The sequence below is a fragment of the Bubalus bubalis genome, chromosome 3, assembly GCF_019923935.1.
Source record: "Bubalus bubalis isolate 160015118507 breed Murrah chromosome 3, NDDB_SH_1, whole genome shotgun sequence".
Taxonomy (NCBI): Eukaryota; Metazoa; Chordata; class Mammalia; order Artiodactyla; family Bovidae; genus Bubalus; species Bubalus bubalis.
Genome location: NC_059159.1, coordinates 173,720,187 through 173,743,544, shown reverse-complemented (window position 1 = coordinate 173,743,544; position 23,358 = coordinate 173,720,187). Strand labels below are relative to the sequence as shown.

At 51.3% G+C, this 23,358-nt stretch overlaps 1 protein-coding gene across 16 annotated transcripts in view; it reads right to left on the bottom strand.

Annotated features, from left to right (window-relative positions):
* MYT1L (myelin transcription factor 1 like) overlaps positions 1-23,358 on the bottom strand; it is a 378,916-nt gene that overhangs the window by 51,829 nt on the left and 303,729 nt on the right. For 7 of the 16 annotated variants that reach the window (XM_044940559.2, XM_044940561.2, XM_044940566.2 and 4 more), the window contains 4 exons: positions 21,299-21,532; positions 18,978-19,099; positions 18,553-18,615; positions 18,032-18,100 (listed from right to left, as the gene is read on the bottom strand). In XM_044940559.2, the coding sequence (XP_044796494.1) occupies positions 18,032-18,100; positions 18,553-18,615; positions 18,978-19,099; positions 21,299-21,532 (488 nt within the window). Of the gene's footprint in view, positions 1-15,490; positions 17,031-18,031; positions 18,101-18,552; positions 18,616-18,977; positions 19,100-21,298; positions 21,533-23,358 lie in introns of those variants that run through there. The other 9 variants (XM_044940567.2, XM_044940573.2, XM_044940564.2 and 6 more) reach the window with 3 other exon arrangements.

Below are 23,358 nucleotides of genomic sequence, written 5' to 3'. Positions count from 1 at the left end.
GGCTGGACGAATTCGTGAGGACCCGGGGCCTGCGCTTGCCTCATGACAAGGATGCTCACTTCTCATGTCAGGGAAAGAGCGAGTGACCTAACAAGCTGTCGAAACTCAAAGGACGTCAAACGTAAAAAACCACATCCTTGCTTGTCAGAGGGGCTGAGGGGCTGGTGCGTCCTTGAGGCTGGGGAGTCAAGCGTGGGGTTGTTCTCTGCACGCATACAGTGTCAGCTCTCACAGAGGCTCCTGGGGGTGCTGACGCCCAATCGTGAGACTTTCTTCGCTGAGGCTGTTCATGAAGTTATTTCTTGGTCCAGAGAAGATGCACTTCAGCCAGAAAGGCACCATGGATCCCTAAGAACCCGCACTGTGGGCCGCCTGGGCACTGCCCTCTCACGGCTGCTCTCACCTCCATGTTTGATGGGGTCCCAGAGAGGTCACGGCCTCCCTGCCTCTGAGGGCCCCTAGAGAAGCTGCCCCCAGCTTCTGGGGACCCTTCCCCAGTCTGGCCGCTCCGCTGCTGGTGGGCGGGGTCTACCTTGCAGAAGCATCCTCAGACCGCGCCTCTGTGCCCTGCTGTCTTCCCACCTGTCTTTGGACCAGACCAACCTGGAGCAGAAGACGATGAACACAAGTTTCTTCTCTGGGACCAGGACACCAGCCTTCATCAGATGCAAGTTCACTGTCAGCCCTGAATCACTCGCTCTGGTTAGACTCTGAAGGAAGTGTTTTCTGTGATTTTCATGTTTGCTTATGCAATTTATCAGTGCCTACCACACAGCAGAAATGCCTATTGGGCCATTTTCTCCTCTGGTCTGTGGACGACGGGGCTGCAGTCTGGTCTGTGTGAAGAGCAGCTTGGAAGTTCAGCTGAAGCTCATACTCGTTCTGAGAGGCCATTCAGAGCTGGGAATGTCTCCTGTTGGCAGAATGCTTTCCAGTGTGCGGAGGCCCGCAAGCTCCTGCCAGCCAGTTATCCGGGCTTTAAGGGTCGTTTCTTCTCTGCTGGCCTTACCACCCGACTCACCCTGCCCTCTGCTAGAGCTGTTTGTTGGTACAAGGGAGCTGCCTGCCTTGTCTCCCTTCAGCATCTCAGGGCCTGAGGCCACGCGAAGCTGAGGCAAGTGGCCAGAGAGTCACGTGGGTGAAACAGCAACAGAGTTTTCTGAAGGGACTCAAGGGCCACAGGCCTCAGATACTATGAAATATAAGATTTAAAGCGAGATTGTCATTTCTGATACCAGGAAGTTAGCATCAGAGGCTCCTGGAAGGTCACTCCCGAGACAGAAACTTGGGAATCAAAATTCAGAAACTCAAGGAATCAAAACGGGCTTTGCAGGAGATGCGAGATTTGTGGGGGAAATGACAGCATGGCCCCCAGTACACGGGCTGACAACTCGACCAGGGGACACGGCTCAGCCTCTTGCAGGCGGCGCGGCATGCGACCAGGAACGTTAAAATGTGATCTATTTTAGACGAGACCGCCTAGGATGTGAGGGTCTGGTCTGCTTGGAGCTATGAGATGGGCAGAGAATAAAGAGAGGGTTTCTCAACATCTCCAGTGCTGTTCTGACCCTCAGACAAGGCACAGGGAATGAAAATGCCTCTGTTTTCATCTGAAAAACACGTCACCCAAAAAGGCAAGGGAACTGAAGCAAGTATTCAAGGCAGACTGAAAGCTAAGAAATGACAGAGCAAAAGATGATCAAAATATGCCAGTTGGGAGGATGTTTTAGAATTCAGAAAGTGGGGAGAAGAGAGTGAAATTAGTAAGCGAGGATGAGATCTGATGAAGGTTTGATGGGCTGATGGACATTTTTATTTGATGATCTTAAACCTGATTTGCAAGTCTGATATGAGCATTTTAAAATAATACCATATTAGACAAGAGGCAGGAAAAGATATATTAGGAAAATGGAGTCCTTTTATCTCTGAAATATTTTGATCTCAGGTGTTGGGGTTTCGAGTGTAAGAAGTTCTGTTTCATTCACGTGGTGCTGCAACTGGGTCAGACTTTAAGTGCTGACTTCCTCCTGACCTCCCCCCCGCAGCCCGCCGGCCCCCAGCCTGCTGAAGCCCCTTTGGCCTGGCCCACCAGGCCCAACTGGGCCGTTTGCACCTCCCCGTCTCTTCGCAGACCCCGGTCCTTCATCGGAAGCCCTTCTCTCAGTCAATCTGGAGCTGGCGCCTGAGAGACACGGCCCGCCCCATCCTTGCAGGGAACCGCGGTGTGGGCGCCAGCTTCGGCCCACCGTGCGCGCAACAGGACTACAGCGGTCACCTGCCTCCTGAGGCGCGCGGGGGCCCTCACTGCCGAGACCCGGCCCTGCTCTGACTCCCCAGAAGGGGCTTGGAGGAGCTGCCCCGGACCCCCGGACCCCCTGAGGTAGAAGAGGTCGTCTTGTGACGCTTACTACCCTCCTTACACCGCACTCCTGGAAACCCAAAGGTGTTTACGTGCTTCCAGGTCTTTGGCGGTCCTTATTAGTGCAATGGAAAAGGAATTTTCCAAAGAAACTGGCTGATGGATCGCAAATACTTGCAACGAAGGGATAAACAAAATCTTTAATGATTTCTACGTAACCTAAGAGCCGGCTCCACCTAGTTCCCTGAGGGACTAAAAGCCAGAAACACGCATTTTCAAGGGTGAACAGGTCTTGTTGTGATGCGAAAGGGGAAGAAAGCAGAAACACCTCAGCCAGAAGCAGAGAGCAAGAGGGAACAAAGCGGAGTCGCTGGGACGATCCTGATGGGACAAGCGGAAAGAGCCTTCCCTTGGGAAAGGCCAGGATTGACAGAAACGACTGAAGCTCGCTCAGACTCCCCACGGGCACGTCCAGTGCTGAGTGGGGACCAGGCCAGGTCCTGGTGCTGAGCCCTACGCGCCCGACCCCTCTGCCCACACACCAGCCGCCCTGGGAGCCCTGACCCCGCACAGTGCTAGAGCTGAACTGAGCGCACCACACGTTCGATGGAGAACAAACCAACAGAATGGAAAACCCAACGGATAGTTACCCCCTTCCTTGGGAGACAAACCCCTTGGAGAAGAGAATGTGGGAAAGCTACATGGCCTAAAAATGTGCGAACTGAAAGTCCCGGAAGGGACTAACATCTCCAGTGTAACATGTCACGGGGTGGTGGACAGGGAGCGCCAGAGACAGCAGAGGATGGTGGGGTCCACGGGCCGGCACGGTTCAGGAAGACAGGAGCCACGACGGGAGGGAGGAAGCGGACAGAGGGGACCCATGGCAGCACCCCAAGTCCCTTGGGGACAGGACGAGCCTCTCACTGCTTCCACAGACAACCCAAGTATTGGAAACAGGCTGAGGTCACTTTCCCTTCCTTCGGCGAGTTTTAAACGTGGGGCAGGAAGCAGTGGAAAGTTGCAAGTATTCCTCCCACAAGCCTGTGGGTCCCCGCCTGCACGGGGGTGTGCGTCCCTCCTTGCCGTAGACAAAGGGGGCTACATTTGGGGCAGAGGGGCTTCCTCTTCATCTTTTCAGAGTCGAGCTCAGACTGCCCAGCTCCATGACTTGTGGGGGCTCTGGGGGGCCTGGGGCTCATCTCTGCTGCCTGCAGGGCAAGCTGCCTATCTGCTCGGGCGCTGGGCACAGTGGACCGGCCACTCGGCTTCCTGCTGGACGGTGATGCCGCTTCCGCCCCAGCTTCCCACCCTTTGCTTTTCACTTGGAAAATCATGGTCCGGGTGCAGGAGACGCCGCACGCCACTCAGCAGAGCGAGGCTGGAGCAGGTCGTGCGCGAGCCACCAGGGGTCCATGTGGCTGTCACCAAGACCGTCCTTCCATGCACAGCTCTGTCCCCTGTCTCAGGCTGACCGTGTAGAGTGCGCCCTCTACCACTGTCTCCTCCCCACCCAGGGCATCAGCGTTTATGAATTTACTGGAACTTTCCGGATCATCCTTCGAATCCCCTCCCTTCCCAGGGGAAACCTGGGGCTCAGATGCGTGGCCGCCTGCACCCAGGGTGCCTGCTCAGCCTGCCTGCTGGCACTAATGCGTCCCCCGTAGGATCGTAGGCTCCTTATACGACTGCATTGCACAAACCAACTCACTCTGATTCATTCACAAGCTTGTTTACTCAAACAGCTGGTGTCCCCAGAGCAGTGCAAAGTGCTGTTGAGGACCGGGCAGATGCTGGAGCCCCAAGAGGCGCCCTCGGAAGCCTCTGTCCTGGGCTTGGTGCAGGTGGCCACACGGCCACACAGACAGCATGCAAGACCAAACAACTGCTGCAGAAAGAGCTGGGGTGCCGGGCTCGTGGGGGAATCCAACCCCGGTGAGGGGTCAGCCAGCTCTGTGAAGAGCGCACCCAGCTCCGAGGTTGGGCTCCTGGAGACAGTCTGGGATTGGATGGAGAGAAGGGTCAGGGAAGGTCAGCTCCAGAGCTTGGCAAAGGGCCAGGCAAGGGAGAGCGCCAGAAAGGTTTTGCACTGTGAAGTATGCACACACGGTAGGCAGTTACCCGAAGAACTAAGAGACGTGTGCATCTCAGGGCCTCTTAACCCATCTTTAGGACTCAAGGCGGAAAAGCCCCAGACTCCTCTGTCCATGGGATTCTCCAAGCAAGAATCCTAGGGTGGGTTGCCATGCCCTTATCGAGGGGATCTTCCTGATCCAGGGATTGAACCTGGGTCTCCTGCATTGCAGGCAGAGTTACCAGGGAATCCTAAGGTGAAATAGTCTGTTAAGCTATGCTTGAGGTGAAGCCGAGGTTCTTCTCCCAGCAAAGACTGGTGAGCGGCACTGCCCTCCCCGCTGCTGGACACAGAGCCGGGTCGTCCGGCCTAGCGGGGCCCGCCGTCCCCAGGGCGGCGCGTGGGAGCGCCTCTGCTAGATGATCAGATGGTAGGTGGGACGGCCTCCGGTGGAGGACCCGCGTCATCACACTTTCCCACCCACCTCCTACCGGTTTGTCCGCTCAGCCTCGGCAGGAAAAGCGAGCGTCCAGGGAAAGCGGACAGTGAAGCCGCTGGCTCGGGACGAGTCCTGTCGCTCTGATGACGTGTGAGGGAAATTGCGTCATCAGTCACATCCGGACAACGCATCCTCGCAGGGCGGCCCGTGGCGTGGCCGCTGGCCGCCATGTTGCTGAGCGGGAGACTTCTGTGCTGCCCGGTCCTAAGGGGACCGGCGGGCCGCTGGGCTCAGGGCCGGCCGGCCACGGAGGGAACCTGTTTGTGGCGGGAAGTGGAAGCTCTGTAACAATGTCCATTTCCAGGAAGTGATTGGGTGGCCCTGGGCTCCTCCAGTGGAGTTGAACAGAAGGCAACCCCGGGGCTCGGCGGCACTCCTGCTGACTCACTCTTCTAGTTCAGGAGCTTTAGTCGCCACATATATGCCGACGACCAGGTTTCCAGCCCCAGGCTCCCCTGAGCGCCTCTGCGCTCACAGGGCCCTCTTCTGATTGCCTGGGATAGTCAACTCTCCGCAGCTGCACCTTCACCAGCTCCAAGTCTCCCCCCAGGCTTCCTGTTTTTGGGGAATGCAGATGGTGGGGGAGCCTTTGTGGGGTGCCCACCCACTCACATCAGGTTCCTCTGGCAGGACCCCCAGAGTCTGACCGCTCCTGGTGCCAGCTTTGCTCCTGACCTCGTCTTTGGAATCACCTCCAACGCTGGCAGTCACCAAGGCCTCCCCCACAGGCCTCCGCACCACCCTTGCCAACCTGCAAGCCATCCTTCATTTGGGGCCAGTGTGATGGGTGGAAGATTCAGGTGACGCCCCCACGGCACTGACACCCACTTCCTCGGACTGGAGCTCTGAGTCCTGGAGGCCTGACGGGGTCTGAGCCCTGATGTGCTGCTTCATGTTCTAGAACCTTCCCCCGGATGCCCCTCCCTGGCCCCCAGAGTCCACACAGGGGTTTACATGCAAATCCAGGGAACAGCACACACCCTTGGCCTGCCGTCCGTGTGTAAGGCTTGACTACAGGAGCTGGTGGGTCTATAAAATGAGACGTATGTGTGCGGAGCTCATCACCCGGCTTCCTAGGGCGCCACTCCATCTGCGATCCACCCGCTGTCTAACTGTCCACTGCTGGCAACGAGGACGGGTGGACCTTGACGCGCCAGCCACCTGCGTTCCTGGGCTGGGTGTCTGTGGTTGATCATAGTTCTTTGTCAAGAATGAAGCTACAGAATCACCACCCCCACCCCCAGGAATATGATGCACCTTTTAAAGACTCCATAACCTGTATGGTACATGAAGAAGCAGCCTTAAAGATCCTCAATAGATGTGATTAATAAAAAAGCTAACTCGTATTTAGTAGAGAGATGATATTATATGTAATTTTTCTTCCCCTACATTCTCAATTTTTTGAGCTTATAGTAGCCTTGCTCCCAAAAAGTCATTTTCAAACTCCCTGGTCTTGTTAAGAGCACACGGTGCCCCCTCTCAGCTAAGATCCACTCACATGTGCCTGTGGTGGGCGATTGCACACCCCAGTACAGTTCACCTCAACCGAAGGAAGGAGTAAGACAGCACCAAAGCCCCCTGCCCACAGGATGACGCGAGCAGAGGGACCCAAAGCTGATGTTCCCAGGCCAGGGCAGGGTTCATGGAGCAGGGGCCGCGCAGCCACACGCCCCTGAGCATGGACGCCGAGACGGAGCTGCTCTCTGCGGCCCTGGGGTTGAAAACGAGCAAAATCAAGTTATGGTCTTGAGTCCCAGACTCTGCCCTGCGCTCTGTGGTGGCATCTTCAGGATCCAGACACCAAGGATAATTGGGATGGGGAGGGGCTGAAGGTGCCCTCCGTGGAGCAGCTCTCCTGACAGGTAGGCTAATTAGGGGGATAAGTAAGCAAGCTTGCAAGAGGAAGATTCCAGCCATGAACAGAGAGCAGGCTTCTGACCACTTCCTCGCCCCAGGTACTAATAATGTATATGTGAATTATCAGCCAGGCTTATTTAGTCACCACAGAAGCAGCCCAAGGTGCTCTTTGATGACACCTGCTTAACCAGATTTGAATTTCTGTACAAGTTTGAAAGTAATAAAGTCCAATATATTTTAAAAATAACAGAGGCTTTCCACTACCTTGTATTGAATGCTGCCTGACTGGTCCAAAACAAGGAGGTTTTGGTGCGACATGCAAATATTCTATTCTGAAAAAAATACTGTGAAACTTGTATAATATTTAGTTTTAATCTAAATAGCATGAAATTAAAAAGAGGACAGAATGTAAATATAAAAGGACTAACCTATTTGTCAGTGTCTTAATAATACCACAAAAATGTTTAGGACACAGATGATTAAAAATTTGTAAACTTTTTGGTTGCAGGAATAAAATATTCCTGAATGTGTATTAAAATACAGTAAAACTATATACAAAGGACAGTACTGGGACTTCCCTGGTGGTCCATTGGTTAAGAATTTGCTTCTAGTGCAGGGGACTTGGGTTCGATCCCTGGTCGGGGAACTAAGATCCACAAGTCAAGGGGCAAAAAAGCCCATGTGCTGCACCTAGGGAGAAACCCTCCCCCCGAAGAACGAAGACGACGCAGCCAAACAAAGAAGCAAACGTTAAAAAAGAACAGGTCAGTGAAGTCCAAGGTTCTACGCGGCACTGTCCGCTTGACAGGTGTGGCTATTAAATCTGGATCAATAATGCAGAATACCACCAGAAATGCAGTCCCTCAGCCTCATCACCCTCTCAGAAGCCACGTGCAGCCATGGTTGCCAGACTGGACACTTTCATAGCCCCAGAAAGTTCTGTTGGACACTCTTGTAGAAACTAACATTATAAAGCCAAATCACACCTTTGTTTTTAATGATCAGAAAGTGTTTGCACTTAATGTTTTTTTTTATTTTATTTTATTTTTAAATGTTTATTTTTTCTTGAAAAGGTCAGGTTAGAGAGGCAGTTCTCATGTCTTTCTACTATCGCAGTATTCTCGAATCCCCTGTGAAAGTAGTAGGGTGTCTCCATCTCTTATTGTGGGCAGACAACAGGATTAAGCGCCTGAACCACCTGGAGATGACTAAGCAAGACCCATGGGTACCTGGGACCTGTCTCTCTTTGTAAAAATGCAAAAAAGAGACACTAGACTAGAAGGGATGTGATTTTCCTTGAACTGTAGCTCCTGGAAGATGAAGGGTCACATTTAGGAACAAATGCACAGGTGAATCTGCTCCTGGGCAACTCTGCTCACTAGCACCCCTGGCCCACAAACGCTCCCTTCACCTCCTCAGAGTCGGTCTTTCCGATCAAGAAAGAAACCTGAAGAGAATGGTCCTCTCTCCTGAAATTGCCAGGAAAAATGCCCTCCAAAATCCTTGTCGATGATTTCCCAGAGGGAACATCTACTTTATTTCCAATTTTGCTCATTTTGCTCTGGGGAGCTATAAATTAGTGAAGTGTTTACTGGAATAAAACCTCAGATTCACAGTGAAAGGCCAACGCAACCTAGACCTCCCTGGTCAGGCCTTTCTTTCCTGCACAGAAGCAGCTTCTCAGGCAGCCTGGGGTCGGGGTGGGCCAGCCGCTGAGCGGGAAGGAAGGTCATTGCTCAGAGTCGCCCAGAGGAGCCCGGGGTGAGATGAAAATGGGACTAGCTTCCCAATAATTAGGAGAGGCCAAGTTTAACCAGATGCAATGCACGAGGAAGATGCAGGCAATCCAACATGCTTTATGAAGGGCCATGTGTCTGGCCTTGAATCCTGGCCTAATGACACAGACAACATACCTGTATTCACGCACATGTGTGTTCACGCACTGACACACAGTGTATTTAAATACGTATTTTAAAACTGCAGTATTTGAAATTATAAGGAAAGTCATTTTTTTCCTTTTGTTCACATGCACCAAATATGCTGTATATTTTATATTCTTAATTTTACAAAGATTAATCTTGCAGTTAAAAATTAAATGTATTCAAGGAGTAATTTTTAAATAGATTGCTGCTGCTGCTGCTAAGTCGCTTCAGTCGTGTCTGACTCTGTGCGACCCCATAGATGGCAGCCCACCAGGCTCCCCCGTCCCTGGGATCGTCCAGGCAAGAACACTGGAGTGGGTTGCCATTTCCTTCTCCAATGCATGAAAGTGAAAAGTGAAAGTGAAGTCGCTCAGTCATGTCCGACTCCTAGCGACCCCATGGGCTGCAGCCCACCAGGCTCCTCCATCCCAGGGATTCTCCAGGCAAGAGTACTGGAGTGGGGTGCCATTGCCTTCTCCAAATAGATTGTATAGCGTGGGCTATTTTAGCTTAGCTTAGATTACAAGTTGTGTTCTATTTATTTAGAAATAATTAACATCATTCAGTACAGTCTGATGTCTGTGTTAAAATGTTACCATTTCAAAATGGAGGAAAGGAGTGTTCACAAATATGTCTTAAGAAAGGTCTTCCTCATGGCCTTTTTCTGGACTTAAGACTTCCCCAAGTGTATCGCAATAAAAAACATAAGAAGCTCAAGGCTAGCTTTGCCATTAGAAACTCAGCCCCGTCCCCAGGAGCGGGATCTGTCCCTCAGGGCTCCTGTTTCTCGGGTTAGACTCAGTGGTCACTGCCAGCTGGTCTGTGGACAGCCAGCAAGCGGACCGTCCAGTGGGCAGAAGAAGTTGGTTTGGCCTCTTGGAAGACAGCGCGCACAGCAGGATGAAGGTGAAATGAAATGCAGGGCCCTTGGACCCATCCTCCCTTTAACAGAAGAGGACGCTGCGTCCCAGTGGCGGCAGGGGTGAGGGTCTGCTCGATGAGAGCCCTGGACCAGGGGCCCTGATGAAACCCATTCAGACCTACAGAGCTTCCACACAAGACTTTAATTACTGTGTGACTGAGCAGAGAGGAGGTTGGGGATCTGGCCTCATTAATCACATTTCATTTAGTTTTGATGAAAATGGATGATGAAACACCAAGAAACAGCCTAAAGATTCAATTTCTCAGGGCTGACAAGACCAGATTTTCTGGGCAGTCTTGTGGCTTGTCCAGCAAATCCCTGATTGTGACGGAGAAGGTGCCTGGGAGGCCAGGGGCCGGGCTCCTGACGACTGTCTGTGATGAGCCTTGATTCAACTGTGGTCCCGGATGGAACCCACAACTGCCAGCTGGGCCAGGGCCCACTGAGGGGCGTCCACTCGGCTCCCAGGAGGACGGCCTGATGGCTGGCTCCACTCTGCACCCCCCCGGAACTGCGGGGCCTGGGGCTCCAGTCTCCCTGCCCGGGCCCTCAGACCCTCAGCTCTGCCCAGCCCCTCAGCCCCGCCGTGCCCCCTATCCCCCCAAGGCCTCCTCTAGGCCCCTGTCTGCCAGGAGGCTTGCCCACTGGGCCCCCCTTCCATCTGCCAGGACTCCCCGCACTCTTCTTGGTGGCTGTGAACACGGGCCTGGGTGCCTTGAGGGCAGAGAGGGGGGTCTTATCTCTGGATGTGGGTTACAAGTTTTTAAAATGAAAGAATGACCAGCTTGGTTTATGGTTTTCCAGGAAATGCCCTCTCCCGGTTTTTGCTTCCACCTCGAAGCTCAGGGACTTTGCACAACATCCCTTTTTACTGAGGGGATGTGAGCACAGAGGGCCTCGGGGCAGCAGGAGGCTGCACTCGTTGTGATGGCAACAACCGGAAGTGAGAACACCTGCAGTGCCAGCCTGCAGATGCATTCGTGCACAGCACACACGCACAGGCACGCAGGCACACGTGCTTGCCCCTACACACGCGCACACGTGCACAGGTGCACACGTGCTCGCGTGCACACACATGCACACGTACACACCCACACATGCACAGACACACATGGATACACATGCTCACGCTCACACAGATGCACACATGCTCACGCACACACATATACACACGTGCACACCCACACATGCACAGACACACATGGATACACATGCTCACGCTCACACAGATGCACACATGCTCACGCACACACACAGGCACACGTGCACACCCACACATGCACAGACACACATGGATACACATGCTCACGCTCACACAGATGCACACATGCTCACGCACACACATATACACACGTACACACCCACACATGCACAGACACACATGGATACACATGCTCACGCTCACACAGATGCACACATGCTCACGCACACACATATACACACGTACACACCCACACATGCACAGACACACATGGATACACATGCTCACGCTCACACAGATGCACACATGCTCACACACACACATATACACACGTACACACCCACACATGCACAGACACACATGGATACACATGCTCACGCTCACACAGATGCACACATGCTCACGCACACACACAGGCACACGTGCACACCCACACATGCACAGACACACATGGATACACATGCTCACGCTCACACAGATGCACACATGCTCACGCACACACATATACACACGTACACACCCACACATGCACAGACACACATGGATACACATGCTCACGCTCACACAGATGCACACATGCTCACACACACACATATACACACGTACACACCCACACATGCACAGACACACATGGATACACATGCTCACGCTCACACAGATGCACACATGCTCACGCACACACACAGGCACACATGCATACACATGCTCACACGCACACACATGCACAGATGCACACGTGCTCATGCGCACACATATACACACCTACACACCCACACATGCACAGACACACATGGATACACATGCTCACGCTCACACAGATGCACACATGCTCACGCACACACATATACACACGTATACACCCACACATGCACAGACACACATGGATACACATGCTCACGCTCACACAGATGCACACATGCTCACGCACACACATATACACACGTACACACCCACACATGCACAGACACACATGGATACACATGCTCACGCTCACACGGATGCACACATGCTCACGCACACACACAGGCACACATGCATACACATGCTCACACACACACACACTTGCACAGATGCATAATCACACACATGTATACACCCCCACACACAGGTACACATGCATACACCTGTGCACACATACACATGTCCACACCCGCACAGACGCACACATGCTCATGCACACACACACACAAACCCACAGGCACACATGCATTCACACACCCACACACATGCATGCACATGCATGCTCACACATACACATGTGCATGTGTTCACACACAGGCACACACATGCTCGCAATACATATGTACATGTACACCATGCACACACAATACACACATGCTCATGCATACACACATGTATACACACCTGCACAGCACCCATACACAGGCACACACACAAGGGAACATGGCAGGGAGAACCCAGCCCTTGGGCACCCCCATCTGCAATATCCCTAACCCCAGGCGTTCCAACAGGTGTAACTGCTGCAGTGTCTTTCCTTTCCTTATTTTTCTTTCGAAATTAAAGGACCTGCTATAAAGCTCTCCAAAGCTGGAGGCTCAGAAGAGTTCAGAGTGAACTGAAGTTCTCCTTATTCCAAGGAGGTCACAAAATCATTTGGTAAACATTAAATTAGCGCTTACATTTTCCTTCTGCATTCTGCTTAATGTTGTCAGAAAACCCAGCAGTTCACCCTGAACTGTGGGACGTGTGTGTGCTGCCATGGTGATGATGACGATCACTGAGCGTCTACAGTGAGCCAGGTGCCAGACGCGCCCATTTCACAGATGAGGACTTGACGCCTTGGATGGGAGAGGCAGCGCTCGGTGCTTTGTTTTCACAGAGTCTGCTGCTACATCTGAGTCTTCCTTTGATAACCTAAGTCTGGTTTTTCACGCTGCAGCCTTGCTCATAACCTGCCTCCAGACCTGGCAGATGGTGGAGAACAAACAAACACACCTAGACTGCATCTCAGACCCTGCCAGAGAGACTACAGGTGCTTCTACAAAGTGAAGATCCCTTTATAAAGGAAAGGAAACATCAACACCTTTCTCTCTTTCTTTCTTCGCTTCGCCTTGTTTTTGGTTGACTTGTGCGTGAGCATGGTTAAAGGTGATTAAAACAGAATCCCAAACCCAACCACTGGGTCTCTCCCTTAGTAACCCAGGCCTAACAGCAGCATCAGAAAGAGAAGGAACAGGAGGGAGGCTCTTAGAACATGTGAGTTCTTATGGCCAGTCAGTTCTGGTCGTAAGCGCAAACAGTCCCATGATGTCTGTCTGCAGGGCCAGCGTCCCCCGGGCGGGCCCTCTGGGGTTGACTGTGGCCGGGGCAGTCTGCTCTGGAAACAGAGAGAGCAGCCCGGCCTTCCTCCGGGACCCTCAGCTGAGCAGGGTGGCTTTGCTCTATTAGTACGTGTGTGTGTGTTCGTTTGTGTGAGTGTGTGAGTGTGTGTATGTCTGTGTGTAACTGGAGTCGTCCTGAGGCACTCTTACTGTGGAAGCTTCCCTACACTGTGCTCCCCTCAGTTTCCCATGTGAAGCACTTTAAACTGGCCCTCCTTATGGTAAAAACAAAATGCACCTGCAACAAGCTGCATTTCCTGGGGTATTTTTAAAAGATGCCGCTGCACAGACTTTATCACCTTCTCCACATGCAGGGACACAGACGGTGGGGGGAGGTTCCTCTGGGGATGACAGAAGACCCCAGGAAGGGTTTCCCACAACCACTGCCAGGCCCCACCTGGGAGCTTAGCCTCACGGGCTGGACCCCCATTTAGTCCCCATTGTGGGTCATGAGAAAACTGCACGAGCTCTAAAGATGAAACCTTCCGAAGAAAGAAGAAAGTCAGAGCTTGCATGTCCACGCAGTTAAGCACAAACTTTTAATTCTTCATCCAAAACCAGACCCAGTACAGGGTTACTAATTTTGAAAAGGCAGCGTGAACTGTGGAAAAGGCAATTGGGCCACTTACTGACTGAGCCGCCGACCACCCAGCCTGTTTCCATATCTGCAAGGTGGGTCCAAGTCTCCCTCTTCTCACAGGGTACAAACCACCCCACCCTCGTTGAGGGGGCCTCACCATCCATGATACGGCTATGGGCGGGGAGCCCTGCAAATCTCAGGGTGCACTGGGCTCACGGGGTCCTGGTGGGTCTCGTCTGTGGTTTGATGTGACCCCAGGGGCCTGAGGCCGCTGCGTATAGACCCTCATGCATACACTGGGGCACTCAGGTGGCCCTGCTGTTGCAGAATAAAATGATTTTCTAACTGAAAGAAGGGTGTCCGAAGGGTGCTCCCTGTCTCTCCCAATGTGAGAGCTGAAGCCTCAGGACGACTTCTGCTGAGGGGAGCTAACTGTCCAAGGGGTCCCGTGCCTCCTTCCACACAGACACACACCCTCTGTGCAGGCCATGGCTCGAGTCCACAGCAGGAGTGATTCACAAAGTTGCCTGGAAATACTGCTGGGAACCAAGGGGGTGGAAGATGCTAGAAATGAGGACCGTTTCTCAGAACTCGGCCTACGGTGAAGGTGGGTGAACTTCCTGTACCCAGAACAATGGGAGCTAGGGGCCGAGGCTCTGCTTGGTCCCTGCCAGTAACTTCCCAACACCTGCACGACATCCACAGCTGATGAGAAAATCCTCGAAAGTTCTAGCAAAAGTAACCTTTAGAGAAAAGTCGTATCTTGGCTCAAGTTCAGAATTCTAATTCTTCAATTTAAATAAATGTAACCAGGTTTTAAAAAACGTTATGGGATGTATGTGATTAAAATTCGTGTGTCTACGGTGAAAATACCTGGGAGAGGTGCCTCAGAAGGACAGACCACACGAGGATGTTTTAAAGGGCAGAGACCAAGGGGAAGGTTCACCGCCCCCCACCCCCGAGGACTGAGTCCAAGTTCAGACTCAGCAGGAAAGGGAACCAAGGTCGACAGTTCCTTCTCCTGCCAGGACCTGCATAAATCACAGAGGTTCTGGGTCTGGAAGACAAAGTCTCAAGCAACAAGGGGGTCTAATGTGTCCCCCCAACTCCAAGTGTAAACAGGAGCCAGTTTGGGGGCCCATTTCTAGAGATAATTGCTTCTGATTTGAATCAGCTTAAACTGGTCAGTTTAAGTTTAAACTGGTCACGGAGCTAGCTAACACACTTACATCATGCCCGTGTCTGCACTGATCTTGCATTGGGGAGTAGGAAAAAGGACTTCTGGCTGGGAGGATGTGGTTTCTTTAAAACAAAACACTGAGGGTGATGTGAAGTGATTTACGGGGTCTCTTCTGTGGCTACCGCTCAGGTGATCTCAGCCAGGGGAAGTTTTAGGGGAGAAACTCCTCTTGAGCATCAGAGCTGACTTACATTAGGCGGAGTTCTCACCAAAAAAAAATCACATTTGTTTGGACGATTTTTTTCCCTTTCTTCCCCTTGCCTGGGGTCTCAAAGACTGCCACAGTCAGGGGTCCTCTCACGGAGGGCGGGGCGGTGTGGGGGACGCTCAGCCTGGGAGGGGCGCCCGGCCGTAAGCGCCCGCCTGGGAGGCTAGGGAATCCCGCCTGCTTCCGGCCCCTGTCGCGCGTGCCATCACCTGCCTCACTGCCTGGTCACCGACCTGCCCTCTGTGGCCCACGGACCAGGGACGAGAAAGCAATAGCTGCAGAATCTGAATGATATTCACAGACACATTACATTTTAATACACATTCAGTTTACATATTGTACACAAGTCGACAAAATGATCGGCTTCTTCTTAAGACTATCCCATGTGCGCTGCTCTGGGTAAGTGTCATCTCAGGAAGTTCAAGAGGATGGGTGACCCAAGACCCAGAGTGTATCTGGCAAAACTCATTGCCTGTTTGAGATCAAGAATGTTCTGTTAACAGCCAACTAACAAAAGTCCACGTTAGAAGTGACAAGAGGAACGTTCTCAGAAGCTTCTGTTTCTTAGCTGATGCAGAAGAGAGAACAAATTTTGAGGCAATTGAGACCCAAAGCTGTGTGTATGAAGAGGTGGTGACCACTGACTCACACAGTCTTAACCAGGTAAGAGGCTGTGCAGTGAGAATCGACCAGATTGTTGAAAATATACACGGAAAGAATTAGCTATTAAAGGGGCACGTGCGTGAATTATTCTAGAGGAAGCAGCTGCAAATCCTAAAAGGATTAATCTCTGCTTCTGTGCAGGGAAAGCCTTTGTGGGTGCAGGAAAAAGCCAGAGATGGAGGGGTGTCATCCATTAAAAGATTAACGAGAAAAAGCCACAGTATAATCTAAGGTATCCTCAGCTGAGAAAGACTATCATCAAGTGAAAAATGGTTGTTTAAATATCAGATTATTTATAGTAGACACGGAGGTGAAACAGAGCATTTCAGAAAACTTGTCAAGTTTGGATTTCCTGGGAAAAGGGTCAGTCGAAACGGGATTTACTTGCTGCAAAGACAAGTGACAAGTTACAGGTGATGGAGGCTTTTAGACAGCTGGAAGCAGGAAAGGCCACTGTGGCCTCCCCTCCGGGAGGGCCAGGGAGGAGGCAAGGGACATCCACCCTGCACAGGAGGCTGTGAAGGGCACATTCCCTCTGAAGATGCTGATGGTGTGGATATCACACCAGCCTCCAAGGAGAGATGCGGCAAAAAGGAAGTGCCAACCCCGGAGGAGAAGCCGGTCTGCCTGGAGCTTGAGATCAACACGACCGTCTAAGCCCAAAGGCTACGGAGGCAAACCAAGGAGAGCCAGGCCCGCCGGAAGCCTGCTCAGGTCTCCGAGTGGAGGCTGCCAAGGAGAAGCCGCGCTCCCAGGAAGCTGTCCCCAGGCTGTCCCGTTTACAGCTGGCCTGCTGGGACTGGAGATGCCCTCCTCAGCGAGAGGCAGACGGAAGTCGCCGTGTGCCGCCGTGTTAGCCAAGGTCCGAGTACGGTTAACCCCATTTCAATCGTGAGGGGAACATGATTTCAAGCCACGGAAAAGGAGGTCTTAATAGAGCGGGCTGGACGGTTCTTGCTAACGCTGTCCGTTTGAGGTCCTAAGCTACGTGTCCGCCAGGCACTGCGTGGACGGCTACAGACCGCATAGCCGTCAAGCAAGAGGCCGCCCTCCCGGTGTTTACACGCCACGAAGAGAACTCCAGGGTCTGGTGGCGGGAGGGCTAGTTCAGGAGGTCACTGAACATGAGCAGGTGGTCTATGGCGCTAGGGCCCTGGACAGGGGTCCTGTAAGAGACGACACGGAGTGAAACAGAGCCTGCACCCAGCGGACTGATGCCCTGCTCTGTTGTGGGAGGGGGGGGTCCTGGGGGAGGGAGCCCAATGGGGTCTGAAGGCAGAATTTCCTCTGCATCAGAAGGAAAGCCCTTTCCAAACGAAATGGAAGCCAAGCAGTTTGATGTGATGATTTTTATAAAAGGCCAGGTAATTAAAAACGATGACTGGAGAATCTTGGTTCTCATCAGGTTGTGGAAAGCTTGTCTCGCCCTTGTTCTCCTGACAGATGACAGCAGGTAATAACACGCGGGCTGGGGCTTGGCCTGACTTCTTCCAAAACCTGCCTAGGAGCCGAATGTGAATACGTCCATCTACCTACTTACATCTACAGACACACAGAGAAGAGAACCCTTAGTCTGGCGGTATGGATGCGGCTGACCAGACCCACACTGAAAACCCAGAGACAGTTACAGGCGCAGAGGAGAGGGGGCCATGCTGTGTGTGCTGGTGAAGCCTTAGCAGGGTTACGGCTGCCCTGATGAGCATCTGTGGCTATGACCACAGTGCACTAAAGGAATTAGCTAGGATCATGGTGGAGTTTGGTTATTCGTCCTATTTAAATATCCACTCTAAAAATGATCATATTAAGCACTGGCTTAAAAAAATCAGATTCTGACTTTTCACATGACAATCACTTCCTTAAAGTCTGAGTAACGCTGTAAAACTCCCCTTCCACGTGCATGCATATCTGGAGAGAAAATACCTATGCTTTAGAAAATTCAAGATGGGAAGGATGCGATATGAAAAAGCTAGAGGTAAACGAGAGGGAAAAGGCAGAGGGATTGCCCACACAGGTGACCAAAATCCTCAAGAACATTCACGTGTGCTGTTTAGGCGCTGGTGCACACACGTGGCTTGGTAAACACATGCTTCTTTGCAAACGACACACCCCTTTTGTTACCACTAAGTGAACAGATTTTAGAAAGAGAAGGATTTTCGTTAAATCTTACTTGAGTTCTTGTGAGCTGGTGGCCAGCATACTTCGAATGCTTTTGTCAGCCAGCGGGCAGCCCGACAGACTGTAAGACAGGCCAGAAGAGTCCGGTGAGAAGCCCTGAGGCCCAGCGTACGTCCCCGACAGACACAACATAAAACTGAAATCAAAAAGTTGAATGCAGAAAAGCGATGGGGCAAGTGCTGTATATTGAATTTTGTTGGTGCAATGAACTAATGCATGCTTCCACAGAAATTTAAGGAAGCATGTCTTTGCGGAAACCGTTTGAAAAGTAAGATTCAAATATTTGGGCTCTTTGGTCTCAATGTCTGTAAATCATAATCCAAATTGAGGTAGCTTGCTTTGAGATAAAAGACTTTATAGAAGACGTCGATTAGCATGCTTTTGAAGGTCAACATATAGCACTTAAAGGGGTGACACAGAAGTCAACGTTTGTACTGGGACAGCATTGTTGAGGTAAGCTGAAAACAATAAATTGAAAAGACAGAATCCACCATGAGAAAAGTGAAGGCACACCTTCTGTGCGAGGCGTAATTACCAGTCACATGACCACTCCCATCACACCTCGGTGTTGGACATCTGCCACCAAACAAAAACAAAAACAGCCAAAGTAGTAAGCATGTTTCCCGCCCCCCCAAAAAAAAAAACTTGAAAAAAGTTTCATTGTTTCCAGTTTAGCTGCAATGTCTGCACGGGGTTTAAGCTGCCTGAAGAAAAGCTGCAAATGCACAGGATCACATGGAAATGGCGTCTCCATAGCACAGAGCATCGCTCAGAACAAGCGTCCACGGCTGGCCTGTCGCCCACCCGCCTGGCCCCTGGGGACATCTGTGCGCTGTGCGTGTCGCATGCTCAGACGGCAAGGCAGATACAGACCCGGGTAGAGGTGAGCCAGAGGAGGGGCTCGGGGGAGCGACCGTCCCGCCGCACGCCGTGCTTACGTTATCAGGTCTTTCTTGCTCTCCTTGCACTGGGGGTACTTGGGCTTGGGGCTCGGGATGGTCACCTCCCCTGGGTACCTTCTTTCTTCGAGGGCCTCCTGGAAGGGGTCCAAGTCTTCTGGCTGCGGGTGAAACACAGCTTCAGGGCCACAGAAGACACTGGACACACAGACCGGAGGCTGTGTCCCACGCCCCCCCCCCACCCCCGCCGTGTCCCACCCCCGCCCCGTGTCCCAACCTTACCCTTAAAATCACAACACACTCCCGTCGCGAGGATGCAAACCCAGTTTCGTTCAAAGAGCATCTTTGGTCTGTGGGGCACTGTTTCTCACCACTGGCTCTAAACCCCTAGTTCAGTGCGGAAATTCTAAATCCTGCAGCTGCACAGACAGGAGGGGCAGAGAAGCGGCCGGGCAGCCAAACCAGCAACTCAGTGGACCTCGCTCACCGGGTTCAAGACCTACAGCACTGTATCCAACACCGACAGGCAGAGCTTAAGCTTTACACGCAAAGATACCTGGGGCGTCTGGCAATCTTGGCTAAGTGTTCTACACTGTGGAAGTATTCTACATGCTTAAGTCCCAAGGCAAGGGAAGGCCAACATAGACTGATGCTGTGAGTTTAAATTACTGTTGCTGCCAAGTTGCTTCAGTCGTGTCCAACTCCGTGCGATCCCATAGATGGCAGCCCACCAGGCTCCCCCGTCCCTGGGATTCTCCAGGCAAGAACACTGGAGTGGGTTGCCGTTTCCTTCTCCAATGCATGAGAGTGAAAAGTGAAAGTGAAGTCGCTCAGTTGTGTCCGACCCTTAGCAACCCCATGGACTGCAGCCTACCAGGCTCCTCCATCCATGGGATTTTCCAGGCAAGAGTACTGGAGTGGGGTGCCATTGCCTTCTCCGAAATTACTGTTAGGCAGCATTAAAAAAAATTTTTTTAATAGAATATTCTTTGGCTAAGAGGGGCCCCTTGCAGTAACCTAGAAATTCCTATAGGTGGCGACGTTCAGCAAACGTGTTTCCTGAGTGCAGGGTTTCACTTGTGTGACACGTGACGAGGGCAAAGCTGCGGTCTTTTTATGGGGGCTTAATTTTAATTAAAATAAATTCGGAGATTCAACTACCATGCCTTATTTGGTAGTAACGATTTAACATTGTAGGAAAGAAAAAGCCCTTTGGAATTTAGCTTGCCACTCAGATTCTATTCTCCTGGATACTTAAATCAATTTGAAGAATAAACATAACAGGCTTCAGATGTAATGGCCTTATAAACAGGTACCTTCCCTGACAATTCCTACAAATAGCTAATGTTTCCTTTTTATCCACCTCTCTGTTTCTGTAAGATGCTATGGCTTTGATGGTGGTCTCCCTATTGTGTTCAAAAAGAATTTTCATTTTCCAGGGAATAAAGGAGATGTCATAACTTTCAGAATTGAACACTGGAGAAAAAGTTAGTCTAATAAAGAACAATTCCTTTTTCATTTATTTTCTTAGCCTAAAGAAAATTGTAACTATTTTAATGATTTGAATTTGAAAATTGTAACTACTTCAAAAATAAGTTCTTGACGGAGGTGTTTTGGTAATGTTGTAGTCAACAAAGATTTGGGTGACTATACAAAAATAATTTACTCTAGGCTCCAGGGCACTCTTGGGCATATTTTGGGTGTTTTGGAGAACAGACCTTGTCCTTCCCTGGTAGCTCAGATGGTAAAGAATCCGCCTGCACTGTGGGAGACCTGGGTTTGATCCCTGGGTTGGGAAGAACCCCTGGAGAAGGAAATGGCTACCCACTCGAGTGTTCTGACCTGGAGAATTCCATGGACAGAGGAGCCTGGTGGGCTACAGTCCATGGCGTTGCAAAGAGTCAGACACGACTGAGCGACTTTCACTTTCACTTCCCTGTCCCTAGCTTCAAGGAGCTAGCTAATTAACAACACAATTAAACATGTAAGCATTTAAGAGTCTCCTTATAATTCCTTACCTGCAAGGAAAACCCTGCATTCTATCAATTTATCACCCAGAAAAATGAATTGGTAAGCTGTTTGCACATTTTCTTAGAGAAATCATTTGCAACAAAACACACTTGTTGGAAAATAAAATTCATCGTTGAAAGGAGTCAGTGGTTTGTTTCGCTCTCATCAGTGTTACTCCCAAACCTCTCCTGGGTTAACCAAAAACGTCTTCTAAGCTCCAGTCAGCTAAAAGTCATATTTAAAGGGAAAAGACCATTTTCACTAAGGCGTGCACCCAGGGCATTTTCCCTCAGCGGTGCCTGCTTGGCAGACTCGGTGGGTGGGGGTGGGGGTCCACGAAAGGGACGTACGGTGATCTCTTTGGACTCGTCCTCGTCCATCCTGCGAGGCTTCATCTTGGTGTAGTCCACGGGCAGGTCCCAGCAGTCCCCCTCACTCAGCTGGAAGCACCGGCTGCTCACCACTGCCTGCTGGGGGGACATGGGCTCCAGGGGCGTCAGGATCGGGCAGCAGCCTTCCCGCGGCCGCTGCTTGTTCATGCTCAGGTCCAGGGTCCCGTTCTCATCCACCTCCATGTCAGGGTTCTGCGAGACAGAAAGACAAGGTGACCGTGTACATCTCCCCCCAGACCACAGCCCTTTCGCCAGGACAGAATCCAAGCTGCAAACTCCTCACGGCAGTCTCACTTGCAAAAGCTCCCCAGGTGAGCAGAAGCGGCCCCTCCTCCGTTCTGCTCTCCACGCGTGGCTGTGAAACTTGCTGACAGGTGTGCAGGGCATCCATCTGTCTGCTTATCTATGGACCACCTCTCAATCTCTCGCCTTTTATCCATGAATCTATCATCTCTCTCTCACTTAACTATCATAGATCTTTTCCCCCTAATATATTTCTGCTTATAGAAATAAGCCTCACCAGAAGAAAAACAAGTGCCTGATTTCAATTCTATCACAGTTCAAAGACCTCTTAAGAGGTCAGAAATGGATGTGTGTACAAATTATACATATATACGTAAACATGTACACAGATTTAAAATTCTCCTTTAGTTTCACTGATGCTAATACTCCCAGACTTGGAGATGAAGAAAATACAAGAATTTAGAGGGATGGAGGAGAGGAACTATAATTTACTTTTTTTTTTTTTTGGTGGGGGGGATCAAATTGAGTCCTATCGGGTACAGGCTCTGGGAATATAGTAGTGAACAAAACAAACCCCCCCACACAGAACTTACTTTCCAACACAAAACCTTATCATACACGATAAAGAGGATTTTCTATTTTAAGGCAGGGAAATGTGCAATCACAGTACAACACGCTTCCACAGCAGTGATCGCGGCTGACCTGCTCAAGGGTCAGCAAACCTGCAATTTAGTCACTCAGCTTTACAAAAGCCAAAGAGGTAAAGAGGTACAGGGTGAGGGCTTTCTTTTTTTTTTTTTTTTTTGATGCTTTAAACAGATCAAGAATCCCTGAGAATCTTCCTCTCGGGAATGGGGAGAGAAGGAAGGGCAGATGGAGGACAGAGGAAAGAAAAATCAAAATATCCCCGACAATGCTCCATCCCCCTCCCCCTTCAAAGAGTCATACTCTCTTCAGCAATTTGATGTCAGAGCTGGCAAAGAGACGCCAGACGTCTGGCGTCTCTTTCCTCGGGATGCACAGCAGAGGGAATGTGCCTGGAACCAACCTCCACCTCTGGGCTGTTACCGGGGTAAAATCCCAGCGTTATGCTGCCTGAACCCTCCTTGTGAGAGCGCACCTCTGGTTCCCAGCTTTCAGACTAATACAGCCTTCGTCATGTCGGACTGGAATTCCCTCGGTCTTAGTTTATATTTAACAAAGCGAACAAAAAAATCGAAGGGGTTATTGTCTTTTGTTTTTCCCCTTGCCACAGAATTTCCTCCATGGCATCCTGGCATTTTAGCAGCCCTGATCACCATGGAAATTGCATGCCCCTGACACTCCTCCAAAATCCAGGAATAAAAATATTAATAGAGAAGAAAGCATTTGCAAGACATAAAATTACTGACCTTTCTCCATTCACACAAATCACACCTATTTCTAACAACTACGGCCAGTGTGGTGTGCTCAGGAGCGTGCCCAGCAGCGCTGGGCGACGGGGCGGCCCTTTGTTCTGAAGACGAGAGCCGCCCGCTCGCCGGCGGGGGCAGGACGCGCTCGCGCCCGGGTCCCTGGCCGCCTGGCGGCCTCTCTGGGCAGCTCCGGGCGCGGCGGGGCCGAGCGATTCCCACTCCTGCCACGAGCCGGTCGACGAGGACCCGCCCTGGCCCTGCTCACCGTTTTGGCATCTGGTGCTCTGAACTAATGGAAGCTGACTGTAATTGCTTGGCTGGGAGCCCGCGGGGAAACGGGATTTTTGCCCTTTCTTTGTTCCCCAGCTCTGGGCTGGAGGG